Source organism: Lepidochelys kempii, chromosome 2 (genome assembly GCF_965140265.1).
Source record: "Lepidochelys kempii isolate rLepKem1 chromosome 2, rLepKem1.hap2, whole genome shotgun sequence".
In the NCBI taxonomy this organism is placed as follows: Eukaryota; Metazoa; Chordata; order Testudines; family Cheloniidae; genus Lepidochelys; species Lepidochelys kempii.
This window is the reverse complement of record NC_133257.1, coordinates 41,071,926-41,086,086: the sequence shown is the minus strand read 5'-3', so window position 1 is coordinate 41,086,086 and position 14,161 is coordinate 41,071,926. Positions and strand designations below refer to the sequence as shown.

The 14,161-nt window shown below is 42.2% G+C and overlaps 1 protein-coding gene across 2 annotated transcripts in view; it reads right to left on the bottom strand.

Annotated features, from left to right (window-relative positions):
- Positions 1–14,161, bottom strand: part of NIPAL2 (NIPA like domain containing 2) — a 68,094-nt gene that overhangs the window by 14,639 nt on the left and 39,294 nt on the right. Inside the window, exons 4-7 of one of the 2 annotated variants that reach the window (XM_073330484.1) lie at positions 13,848–13,907; positions 10,100–10,221; positions 4,848–4,944; positions 2,701–2,836 (exon numbers count right to left, since the gene is read on the bottom strand). In XM_073330484.1, coding sequence (XP_073186585.1) covers positions 2,701–2,836; positions 4,848–4,944; positions 10,100–10,221; positions 13,848–13,907 — 415 coding nt within the window. The remainder of the gene's footprint in view (positions 1–2,700; positions 2,837–4,847; positions 4,945–10,099; positions 10,222–13,847; positions 13,908–14,161) is intronic. The other variant, XM_073330485.1, reaches the window with a different exon arrangement.

Sequence of the window (14,161 nt, the reverse complement as noted above, 5' to 3'; positions counted from 1 at the left end):
TCGGCGGTGCTGATCGAAGCCGTCAAGGTCCCTTTTTGACCGGGTGTTCTGGTTGAAACCGGACACCTGGTCACCCTAGCCCCCACCCAAGCATTGATGCAGGGGTCATGGCAGGCATCAGGATAGGCCCACAGTACATACCACCATGGAGATTTTGGGCAGCACTGCTCCCCACAGGCAGCTGGGGACAGGTTACTGTAATTTACTAGCCACAGACAATCATCTCATTTACACTAGGGGCCAAGTTGGCTCCCAGAGCAGCCCAGGGTTGGGAAGACATAAAAAGGTGATTTTCAGTCACCTTAGCTCCTCCTCCCTTCAGGCTACATGTTCAGTGCAGCACCTCTCAGAAGCACAACACAGAACCTCACCCGTAGCCTCAGCTGGAGTGCAACAGGGTTGTGGACTATACAAGGATGTGTAGGACAACGCTTGGACGTATGTGTTCTTACACCAACCGTCATGGTCTATTTAATCCAGTAACAAAAACAAAGCAATTAATCATGTTGAAGGAGAATGAAGGTCTCATGCAGAAGTATTAAAACCTGCCACATCCATATCTACCCTTAGGATTATGAATCATGCTTGTGAACACTGGAATGTATCTTTGTAAATTCAGTGTCACTGCACCCCCCACATACTGTATCCTGCCAACAATGCATATGAAACAGAAAGAAATATTAAGAGACGGCAGAGTGTTTTAGAAACCTATAAAAAGAACTATGCTTAAACGTTTCATTGGTACGATATATGTGAATAGTAAAAATCCAAACTCTGATCTGTTTTAGCCATTAAAGTAATTGCAAGGTTATTTTAGTGACTGTTGAGCAGTCTCCATGGTGCTTTAAAAATAAAGAAACCCTACATATCCAGAGGATAGTCAGGATTTTGAAGTCACTGAAAACACCTCATTATTTTCTCCCATTTGCAACAATCTCAGTCTCAGGGACCGAAACATAGATGCTGATGCTTAGCAGCAAGTCCCCAAAAGATGTAAGAAAAGCTGTTCTGAGTTCTCAAGAATCTGTCAAATAAACAAACTTGGTGAGAGATCTAGGTAAAATGGGGGAAAAAAGCCAGGAGTAACAGCATTGTCTGCTTTTGAAAAGTCTGCTCAGTTGGACTGGGAGAAGACAGATACTGGGCCCAGGAAGCAAAGTGGCCACATTTTGCCTTTGTTTGCGTTTTGACCAAGTGAAGGAAGAAAAAAAAAATCTGCCGAAGGAGAAGAGAATCATTCAGCAGCTTCCCATTTACCAAGCTCTATTTCCTCTCTTAAATGCCCTGAGCCCTTCTCCCAGCAAAGCGCTGGGTGTAAATGACTCTACAGTCTGTGACAGGGAGTTCCAGAGTCACTGCAGAACGATGCATGGGCTTTCTCCAAAGGGAATCCTGACTCCCCTATGCCAGTGATATGCACTGTCACTAAAGTGCTAGGCTGGCTATTTCATTAAAAACAAATGAAAACAAACATTCCGAATTAATCTGGAGCAGCCTGTACAAGTGCATTGAATGGTGCAATCCGCGCCAGAAGCATAGGGACAAGGATAAAGAGAATGGACTCTCCATTCCGCTGGAAGTTCTATTTTGATGGCAGCAGCAGTCTCCAGTGGCAGCAATAAAATGATCACTTAGCAGGCCAGAGCCCAGCAGGAAAAATCCTGATTTTGCAGAGTTCTCTCCAACAGTTAACTATTTTCTAGAGAGGCTCAGCCATACCTAGCTTGCACTTCAGGCACAAATTTCTCACTGGCAAAACACAGTATGCAGATTTAGCCGAAGGGGATGGGAGGATAATCTATTGCTTCCACCTTCGGACAAAAGGTGAACATAAATCTAAGGGCAGATCTACACTTAAAATGCTGCATCGATGCAGCCGTAGCACTTTAATGAAGACACTCTTAGCCGCAGGGAGAGAGGTTCTCCTGTTGGTTCAGTTAATCCCCCTCCGCGAGAAGCTCTGTCACTGACATAGTGTAACACTGACAGACTCCGTTCGTCAGCAGGTGGGATTGAACCTGGGGCCTCTGGAGCTTAATGCATGAGCCACTCCTGCATAAGCTAAAAGCTGGCTTTTAGCTAAGGCTATAGAGCAGACTCATTTTATCTCTAAGTGATCTCAGTGCCACTAGACGGGACGCAGAAGGTGTGTGGGTTCAATAGCACTGTCTACACTGGTCTTAGGTTGGTATAACTATGTCATTCAGGGGTGTGGATTATTCACACCCCTGGGCGACGTAGCTACACCAAAGTAATTTTGTAGTGTAGACCAGGGCTAAGGGGGAAAAAGAATTCCCTTTCTAAATTTAGGACCAAGTTATTGAAATCACATTGGCTATTTGATTAATTGGTTACCAGCAATGGGTCTAAAAGCTGCATGACAAAGTAAGAGAAAGAAAACATCAGGAAAATAGAAAGTTTCACTTCACAGTTGGGTTTAAGAACTGTGGGAAAAATAAAATTACATTTCGAACTAACCTGAATTGTTTGTAAATAAATGAAGAAGGCACCAGTATAACAAATCCAAGTGAAATCATCCAATGAGCAGTAAAGTATGGATAAATAAATAAATACATTAAAAAAAAATCAGTGAAGGCAATAGGTGTGTTTAACTGTTATTCACACCAGGAGTCAATACGCACCAGTAATTAACAAAACCAGCAGATAAATGGAGAGAAAGGTTAGCAAAAACTAACTTACTTGACTTGGAAAACACAAGATGTCACCATTATAATCGACATGATATAGAAAATGGGGTATGTTAGCTGCATTTTGCCCTTTGCAGAGAATGTTATCATGCCGGCCACAGCCTTTACTGAAATAATAGTCAGTGATGCTGGAAGAGAGAGAGAGAGAGATTAAACAAGGTAGAATTATAAGCCTTTACCCCAGCATGTCAGTGCTGCAGAAAGACGTATTGATCAGCCGGCTATTTAAAAGGTTAGTTATGTTTTTAACCCTTCTTCTGATTTTCTTTTAAACCAACAAAAAACAATGCATATAACCACAAACAAGGCTTGCTTTACAGGAAACTGAGCAGCAATCTTCATGCCAGCCTAGGAGGAGAAGCACTGCAGCATGACATACTACCAGTTGGAAGAGCAGAATCAGGCTTCCCCATCACCTGCGCTAGTAAAGGTGCAGACGGCTAGACTAAAAGGCTCTCCTGCTTTTCCTCTGGCATGGACTCTTGATTTGCCCCAGCCCTTGCTGCTGAAGCTCAGTTGTGGAGGTTACAATAACCACACAGAAAATAGAACAAATTCAAAACACATGGGATGGCAAGATGAGAGGAGTAACAGTGCACTCGTCACACTAAAGGAAAGTAATTAATAGCAGGGGACAAGGCCTCACCACCTGGATCTAATTCCAGGTTCTCCAAGAGGTTCAGTTCCAAAGTTCCAATTTGCCCGATTATAGAGATAGCCCCCAGATGCAAAATTCATACCGACACACAGTTCAGAACTTCCCAACACTCCGGACAAGAGGGCGGGGGAAGGGATTCAGATCTGGGGTTCTGGTTCAAGTATTTTGCTTAGAGCACCTCTGGCAGTTCACATGGGGTTTAAGTGGTGCATAGGCCTTGTGGTGGCCTATTTGAATTTCACCAGTAGGGAAAAATTCAAGGATTCTCTCTGCTCCCCTTGAGTAGTACCTTACTTCTCAAACAGTCCTATTGAAATCAATGGGATTGTTCAAGGTAGTACTCAAGGTGAGCAAAGGCTATCAGATTCTGATGGTTATCATATCCATAATGAGCATGATACAAAAAAAAAAAACAACAACAAACCATCATGGTGATGTGGGGGGTTAAAAATTTCAGTCAGTTACAGAGTAGAACTTTGGAGTTATATTTGAAAATAAAATGTTAAAGTATAAATTGTTAGTTCTGACCCTCCAGATGAGGGCTGGATTGCTGAAAGGTGAAGAGATTTGTCATGATAGTGTGACAGACCTGGCAACATCCTACCACATCCTTGGGAGACCTGATTGAATTACATTTAAGTACCTTTGAGGTCCATTGTATTAAATGAATTATTTATGAATTCTTGTGGGCCAGGATTGTTTGTAAACTCTACAGGGAAAATGTAAGACCTGGGGATTCAAAGAACTACACTGAAAATGTACAAGACAAAAATGGATTTTTGGGACAATAAGTGTTAAGTGGATTTTCTGGGGAATACTTAGGCAGAGATTAATGCAAATTGTAATCTCTAACTAAGTTTAGTGGTCCACTGAAGTCTTAATATACATCTAAAAAGGCAGTACAGTAAATATGTTGCATTTATTAAGGCTTCAGTTCTGGAAAAAAAATAGACATACATAGGTGGGAGTAGAGGAAAGCAGGCAGAAGGTCCCAGGCAGTTACACTGAAGAAGCACACACAAGAAGTGTAGTTAAGAGGTTTTCTGTTTTTGTTTTTAAATTAAATTAGTGATTTGTTTTCCTCAGCTAGCCCTGGTCACCAAAATATGTTCTAGACATACGGAGTTTCAACAGTCTCTGTAATTCATTCTTCCGGGATCTAATGATAAAGGATTACTTCAAATGGGAGAGACAAAAAGCCTTGGAATATCCATGCAAAAGTCGGATTCACACAGAATCAAACTGCAAATCTGTAAAACCAAACAGTACTAGCAATAGGCATATAAAGTTTGTTGAGTAACTGGCTTTGCTTGTTAGAAAGAGACTTCATTGAAACCATGTAAAAACCTAAGAATTCCCCTTCAGATTGTCCTTTTAAACACAGCACAGACATAAGCTAACACGGGGGACCAAGTGGGAGAGAGTGATCAAGTGAGAGAGAGAGAGGGGAATATTATACAAATGGAATAATATGTGCTTACCTAGTAGTGCTACCATCATTAACAAAACCACAATGTGCTTCACATCCTTCCTTTTGTAGAAATACAGAAGAATGCAGAATATTATTATTTCTAAGATCTGGAAAAAAGGGCAAGAAAGGTTAAGCTGTAAACAATATAATAAATGCTTCATTCAGAGTCTTTAAAGTGTTACATTGATCTACCCTGCTCAAACAGTTCAAGGGAGGATTGCTTTATTACACATCTTCTACTAAAAAGTAACCTTATCTCCAGTCAATTGAGTTAACAAATAATTGTTCTCATAAATCTTTCCTGCTCCTAAGATATTTTCTAGTTAACTTCCTCGTTTCTTTGCTTTTCTTTTGCTCTTGATGAGCCTGTTTGATTTCACAGCACTGAGAAGATTAAAACAAAGATTGTTTTTCTTTGACAGCAAAGGTACCCACGTGAGCTAGGGATAATCAATATAGGCACCCCTGAATATATAACCCCCAGAGCTAAGGAGTAGAGAGCTAGCCTGAAGCAGAACATTATCTACTATCTACTTATCCACACTATCTACTCAATTTTTCTACAGTGACCATCACCATAGTATCTTACTGCATTAGTTTCTTTCCTCTTTGCCCTTTTTGTCTGCCTCAGTCAAAAAAACCTTAGCTAGCACTATCTTCATGTCCAAATTTCCTGCCAAGCAATCATGGGGAAATGTATTTCATTCAGATTATTGCTATGCAATGATCTTCAATCACTGGCTACCCACCTACTTGTCAGAGTACATGACAGAAGGTACCCTGGCAAAGCTCAATGACACACCACCAGAGACTGCCGTGCAGGTCATCTGTAATGCTGACACACTTTTTACTGTACACAGTCCAGACTCACTCCATCCATGTCACCACCATCTTCCACACTGACAGTTAAATTTACTTGCTTCACTATTAATGCTAGCTCTTACAGGTTCCCACAGTAACACTTGTTCCCTTGCCAGTACCGTGACACTTCTGTAACATCACCAGCTGCAGAAAACAGCCTCGCTATTATCAGCAACAGAATTTTTAGTCACCTGTCAACATTCAACCTTCTTTCTGTACTGAAAAATCAGGCAACGAGTGAAACAGCTCTTGGGAGTAACAGAATGAGGCAGGCAGCCAGCTGCCCATCTATAAACAAGTAATTATTCTACTGTCAGTTTAGCTGAGTTCAGATTCACAGGTTGAAATGCAGGCCTAGATTCTGGCTTGCATTAGGACAGTTTCTGTGGCACTCCCAAAGCTGGCCTCAAGCTGGCTTAACCAGCTATGGGAGTACCACCACAGGGGAGTAGTCAGGTGGCCTAGCAGCTGCTATAGTGGCTCCTTCTCCATTCCCTCCACTGCTGCTGGTGCAGGGGCTGTGGCCAGGGCTCTTTTATCCCCAGTAATGCCTGGTGGCTGGAAGAGCCCCTTAGGGCAGTGGTCCCCAAACTGTGGGAAGAGCCCCCCTAGGGGAGTGTGGAGCAACATTCAGTGGGTCGCAGCGGGGTCCATACCAGGCCCCATGGGAGGTGGGGACAGAGTGGCACCCAGCCCTGCTCTGCCCCCAGCCTCGCTCTGTCCCAGCCCTGGACTCAGCCCCTGGCTTCCAGCCCGACCGCGGCCCAGCTCTTGGCCATGGCCCCAGGCTCCTGACCCCAGCCATGGCTCTGGCCCCAGCCCCCGACCATGGCTCCTGGAGGTGGGGGTGGTCAGATTATATTAGGAATAAGAAAGGGGGTGTTAAAAATGTTTGGGGACAACTGCCTTAGGGGCCCAGATAGTTCCAAGGCTGGAGGAACATTAAGGTGACTTAAAGCCATCTTTACACCCTGCCTCCTCAGCTGCACGGAGTGCTCGGGATCTGAGCCACAGGAAGGCATGGCCTGCTGATGACTATCTGCCTGTACTTCGGAGGTCTAACATGACATGCATGGCTACCTCTCTCTCCTCGAAGCATCAGACTGATCATCTGAGAAACAAGTGCCCTCGTGTGTCTTCCAGGCCTGATCCTGCAGGGGCTGTGTGTGTGGAACTGCCACATGAGTCAGTGGGAATTCCACACACACTGAAGAGTCACAGAAACACACAGGCACAAGCACTGCGGAAGCTGGGCACTCAGAGGCACCACCTCTCCCTCCAAACCTTTTGCCTTCCACTGATGCCCCCACCTCTAACTCTGGCAGAGCACCCCACCCAGCTGGCTGCAGCTCTGTCACAGCATGCTCTGCTGGCTGCTTTTTTCCACTCAGCTGCTATTATGCAGGATGCCAGAAAGCCGAACAGAGCAGGAGGCAGCATGCAGTGGGGAACAGTGCTCCAGCCAGCCAGCTCAGCATAGAACCCTGCACCAGGAAGCTGGCAGCCCTGATATCCTCACCCCACACTGGGATACAAGTAGCAGCCTGAGGATGCTCCAAATACCCCATTCCCTCATACACAGGATGCCCTACCATCTCTAAGGACTTGGACAGAGAGAGAGCAGAGAGTGTGCTGGGATAGTGACAGACTCTGGGGAGGACAGACAGTACAGTGAGAACCCAACACCACAGTATCCAAATCTTGCAACTCTTAGAGCTGGTCTACACTAGAAAGCGAGCTTATGTTGACCTAATTATGCCAGTGTACACACTACAGCCTTCCTCCCACCATTGTAAGGGCTTGTCTACACTACTGCACGGGGTCGATCTAAGATACACAACTTCAGCTACATGAATAGTGTAGCTGAAGTCAACCTACTTAGATCTACTTACTGTGGTGTTTTCACTGCAGTAAGTCGACAGCTGACGCTCTTCCGTTGACTCCGCCGGAGCTTCTCGTTCTGGTGGAGTACCAGAGTCGATGGGAGAGTGCTCAGAGGTCAATTTATTGCGTCATAGATGCAATAAATCGACCCCCGCTGGATCGATCACAGCCCACAGATACGCTGCCCATCAACAAGCCCTAAGTGCCCTACTACACCAACATAATAACTCCATCTCCATGAGAGGCATAAGGCTTACTATGTTGATGTAGAGACAGTGTCTGTGTAGATACTGCCTTACTTAGGTCATCTCTCTTGTCAATTTCATGGCAGGAGCCATGAAATTGACAAGAAAGAACCCATTTCTCTGGAGAGCTGGGCTTGACCCTGCTCCTGTCTGGAAGCCAGGATGAAAAGCCTGGGGGGCTTCCCCCCACTCCCAGCTGGGAGCCAGACAGAGAGGCGGGGGCAGCCTCTGACCTGGCTCCCAGTTCCACTCCTTGCCAGGAGCCCAGCAGCCTTGCCTTGCCTTGCCTTTCCTTTCCTTTCCTTTCCTGGCTCACCATGCCATGAAATTGACAAGGCTGCCTGGCTCCAGGTGGGGAGTGGTATTTGGGAGCAAGGAAGAAGATGAGATAATAGGTCTTGTGGAAGAGGTGAGTTTTGAGGAGAGAGTTTAACGGGGTCATGGTTGAACAGGTCATGGAGGGAGCTTCAGGCATCGGGGGACATGTGATTTGGAAAGAATGCAGCGAGGCAAAAGTGGGAGAAGGAAATAAGGGGGGGGTCTAGGTAGACATGGGGCTTGGACACAATGAAGGAGGCAAAGGGGCAAGTGAAAGGAGACAAGGTTTGGAGGGTAAATTGTCAGATGATGAGCCCCCACAGATGCTGATGGGGGTAACTCGATATAAGTGAGCTGATTACTGAGCACAGACACTGCATTGGGATTAGGTAAGATATTAGCTAATCAATGTGGTGCTTTTTTTCCCTTTTTTTAAAACAAGTAATGTTTAAAAGAAGGGGTAAGAATTTCCTTTACAATTTCTCCTGGGAAGAGCCAGGCACATGTCCAGCAAGGCCTTAATCTCCCGAAGTGGGAGATGGCCCTATTCCAGACAAGCCATTGATTTTGCAAAAGTGTTCGTTCATTGACACTGAAATATCATTTGGCATTTTAGCAAAGCAAGCCGCTCATTAAAACCTGTGCTGTCAATGGGGGTGTACTGGGTACTTTATTTCTCTAACATCTTTAAATGAAGCTTTTTAAGAATGCAAGGCAGCTATTTAAAAGCATTTCTTAAAAAGCCGGGCCTTTTAAAAATATTGAACGGCAGAGTTTCTATGTTGTGCACAGGACAGAGCTACCCAATGCCCACTGACACTGATGCCAAGTTGTATGGCTCAGTCTCCATGCAGCACCTTGAAATCACCTCTGTTGCATGACTAAAAATGCATATTTTGATTTATGGAGAGAAACCCCATTTGTCTCTTCTACTGAGCTGTATCACCATCTTTCATGAGCTTTGAAAATGCACAGTCAATGGAAGAAAGAAATGCTGTTTAGTACTGTCTTGTACTGACTGCTTTATCAACAGTCTCATCTACAGAATAGGTGCTTTGTGAGCTGGTAAACTGGCTGGAGCCGTGAGGACTCAGGGTGAAGCTATCTAGTCTGTAACGTCTTAACTGAGCACTGTGAAATCTTCACCTATTTGAAAATGTCATTTTTTTTAAATGACAAGACATTAATAACCTCGGTCAGGAGGGGAGAATAAAACACCTCTGGCATTTAGAGCATATTGCAACTTCTACATCCAGATGAAGCAGATATTTTTCTGCATTTTTGAGAGACAGACATAGTCTTCCCACTCACTCTGGTCTTGTTCCTGAAGCTAATTAGAGTGCATCAAAGAGCAAGGATGGATTTTGAAGGTTTGTATATAGGAGAGCTAATCAAAGTGGTATTTTGGTATTTGAATTCAAATTCAGATGTTGATTAACAGCTAATAGCAACAGTGCAGAATCGTTCACTCAGCCAATCAGTGGAATAAGGAGCCATTTGACTTGGCTGGGCAACACAGGGAGCACAACTGAGCCATCTATACAAAGAAGAAATAGGGCCCCATCTTCAAGACCACTATCGTTTCAAGTTGTAAATAAATAAATACACTTAGATGCAGGTACAGAAAATGTGGAATAAATACATTCAAATCACGTACAACCAGTGCCAATATTTACTCCCTCCCAAGCCACTAATATTTAAATTCTCCTCTTCTTGCAAATTCCCACCCTTTTCTCAATCTACCCTCTGCTCTTCTGAAGTTCTACAAATGTCAGGATCTGTTGGACCCAAGGGACGGAGAGGAGGAAAGCACTTGAGGAGCTCATCTGCAGCACATGGCTATGGCCATGGTACTGGGAACAATTTGTTTCAGGAGCAGCTGTTTGACATTGTGACTTGTGATGCAAAAATCAAGATATTTTGACTTACAGAGAATTATAAACAAGAAACTCACCACATAGATCAGAAACTGCCAGCTAATTAAATAATTCTGTATTTTAGTTGCCGTGAGCTCCTGGATTACATTTGGAGCGAATGTCACCAACAAATATGTTCCTACAATTGTCAGGGTTCCACCTTTAAATAAAACACACATTACTTTTACAAAGTATATTATTGTCCAATTTACCCTTCAAGCCCCTTTGAAAGTAGTTTCTGGCATAAAGTTAAGTCCATTTAATCAGATATACAATTAGTTAGTCATGTTGCCTGCATCTGAAGTCTTATCTAGTATGGTTTTTAAATAAATCCAGAAGAATTCTGGGGAACTCCTTCAGAACTGTAAAGAGACATTATCAGCATAATTTCATACTTTTCTGAAATAGGACCCTGGTTCAGCAAAGCATTTAAGAAGATGCTTGGCTTTAACACCAAATGCAGGACAAAGGAGAATCAGGTCTCTTATTTCTGATAGTCATGTCCCAAATTACTCTCAACTAAAAGGACATGCTGTTTATTGAGGCAGGGGCATATTCTCAGCTGGTGTAAATCAGTGTAGCTCCTCTGAAGTCAAAGTAGCTACACAGATTTACACTGCTAAGGATCTGGCCTGGAATCTCTAAGAGCAACAGATGTGTGACAACTTCAGAGCGAAGTGTGAAGCTAACATGAAGCCAGCACTTTTGCCACTCCCTACCATCCTTGTAGATCTACGAACTGTTTCATAAAAGGGCAGAGTTGATTTGCAAGAGGCTACTCAGCTATCTGGTTGTGGGGACCCCTTTTCAAGGTCAAACTTGTATTATTGTGTTTTTAATAAAAGTCTGGAACTTCTGCCCTGTGGATAGCCAGCTGACAAACACAGATGCTCCTGGGGATATCTAGATGTAACTGGGCTGATTACTGAGCTCAGAAGTTCCATTGATTAGCTAATATCTTGCCTAATTCAATGTAGTTGTTTTTTAAGTAATCATTAAACATTCTTGGAAACCAATAAATCAATATGGAACATGAGGTCTAAGAATACAAAACAAAGCACATCAGCAGGACATTGCTGGCACCCCTACAGCACGGTTTCTTTGGAAAAGCAGAACTGTACTAAATTTATGTGCCTGAAAAAACATCACCTATTTCCCATTATACAGCTCATTCCTGTGGAATGCAGCAACATTGTTAAATCCTTCATGCAAAGTCAAACTAACAGAAATAAAATAAATCAGTGTTGAATGCTAGTGAAAGCAACGTATAAGGCAATGATCAGCTGAGGGATGCAGTCTCAGTGTATCAGCTGAGTTGGCAGATTAGGATCCAAAACCGAAGTAAATATTATAGGCTGTTGGAACAACACTGAACCTCTTTCTCAAAAATGCGCACAACATCAGCTGTGCTATAATTATCACACTATGGACTAAAGCTTGCTCAACATGCCACATGAGTAACATGTCCCCAGAAATATCCATGGCACTGCTCACTTGGGTAATTCATCTGGGAAGGCACAGTTTAAAAGAAAAAAACTGAAATCTGCTTGCCTCTTTCTGTTCAAATGCTTGATTCCTTCAAGGCTTTAAAAGAAGAATGCAGAGCAAGACAGTTTTGAAACACAACTAAAATCTTTGACGCAGCCAGAAAGCCTACTGCTTTTACAACAAAGACCATGTTCCCCAGTAAGACATTTGACAACATGATTATCTCTCCTGACTTTTAGGAATGATTAAGTTAGTATAAAGGAGTAAATACTTCTAATTTTTTAAGTGAAGCTTTACTTTTTGTGTAATACCTACAGTGTAAAAACACCCTTTAATTTGAAAGAACAGCTAATCACCTAACCATTTGTATTGAACTTGCATCATGTTCATAAAATACTAAATACCATCTCAGAGTTAAAAATATGTAATGAAAGAGTGATCTTAAGTAAGTAATTTCTACCATATGTAAACCCTAAGTTACAGATCTAAGGCTAGAGGATTTTGGATCACTGTCTAATTTTCATATGCAAATAAGATTTTTAGGGCTGTTGATTAATTGCAGTTAACTTATACGATTAACTCAAAAAATTAATTGCCAATTGAAATGTATTAAAGATTTTTGGATTTTTTCTAACTTTTCAAATATATCGACTTCAATTACAACACAAAATACAAAGTGTACAATTCTCACTTTATATTATTTTTATTACAAATGTCTGCACTGTAAAAAGGACAAAAAAAGAAATAGTATTTTTCAATTCACTTCATACAAGTACTATAGTGCAATCTCTTTATCATAAAAGTGCAACTTACAAATGATGTTTTTTTGTTACATAACTGCACTCAAAAATAAAAGCAATGTAAAACTTCAGAGCCTACATGTTCATTCAGTCCTACTTCTTGTTCAGCCATTCGCTAAAAGAAACAAGTTTGTTTACATTTACAGAAGATAATGCTGCCCTCTTCTTAATTACGTCACCTGAAAGTGAGAACAGGCATTCTCATGGCACTGTTGTAGCTGGCCTCGCAAGATATTTATGTGCCAGATGCGCTAAAGATTCATATGCCTCTTCATGCTTCGGCCATCATTCCAGAGGGCGTGCTTCCATGCTGATGTCGCTTGTTAAAAAAAGAATGCATTGATTAAATTTGTGACTGAACTCCTTGGGGGAGAATGGTATGTCCCCTGCTGTTTTACCCGCATTCTGCCATATATTTCATGTTATAGCAGTCTCGGAAGATGATCCAGCACATGTTGTTCATTTTAAGAACACTTTCACTGCAAATTTGACAAAATGCAAAGAAAATACCAATGTGAAATTTCTAAAGATAGCTACAGCACTCGACCCAAGGTTGAAGAATCTGAAGTGCCTTCCAAAATCTGAGAGGGACGAGGTGTGGAGCAGGCTTTCAAAAGTCTTAAAAGAGCAATGTGGAAACTACAGAACCCAAACCACCAAAAAAAGAAAATAAACCTTCTGCTGGTGGCACCTGACTCAGATGAGGAAAATGAACATGTGCTGGTCTGCCCTGCTTTCGATCCTTATTGAGCAGAACTCGTCATCAGCATGGACGCATGCCCTCTGGAATGGTGGTTGAAGCATCAAGGGACATATGAATCTTTAGCGCATCTAGCATGTAAATATCTTGCAACGCCGGCTACAACAGTGCCATTCAAACGCCTGTTCTAACTTTCAGGTGACATTTAAACAAGAAGTGGGCAGCATTATCTTCCGAAAATGTAAACAAACTTGTTTGTCTGAGTGATTGGCTGAACAAAAAATAGGACTGATTGAACATGTAGGCTTTAAAGTTTTACATTGTTTTATTTTTGCATGCAGGGTATTTTGTACATAATTCTACATTTGTAAGTTTCATGTAACTTTCATGATAAAGAGATTGCAGGACAGTACTTGTATTAGGTGAATTGAAAAATACTATTTCTTTTGTTTTTTACAGGGCAAATATTTGTAATAAAAATAAAGTGAGCACTGTCCACTTTGTATTTTGTGTTGTAACTGAAATCAATATATCTGAAAATGTAGAAAATATCCAAAAATATTTAAATAAATGGCATTCTATTATTAACAGCATTAATCACGATCAGTATTTTTTATCACGCCATTAATTGCGATTAATTTTTTTAATCACTTGACAGCCCAAAGGTTTTCCTTCACATTGTGACTTGGGCCCGATTTTAAACATTTTCTGGGGCAAGTGGGGGTGTTTGAATTTGAGAGTTCCACTTTGCTAAGCATATGGAACCTTGCATGCTTGTGTTAGCAACTGCTTACTTACCTAACATAGCAGCAGCCCTCACGGTTTCTTTTAGGAATAAGACAGAAATAAACGCACTACCTGGGGAAAAAATATATAGATTTATACAGCACTGTATTAAAATGGGATGGGCCAGGCATAAAACACATAATAACTGCTGTGATGGCTGCAGTATGCTTTGTCATGCAGATATTGAGGCTCAGTGCAGTGGTTGTATGATCAAGGGACTGGGAACATGGACTTCTGAAATCAAACTGAGCTGTCACTTACAATGGTGTATGTTGTAGGTGTAAATTCAGATTAACTCCATTGACTTTGGAAGAGCCTCCATTTTT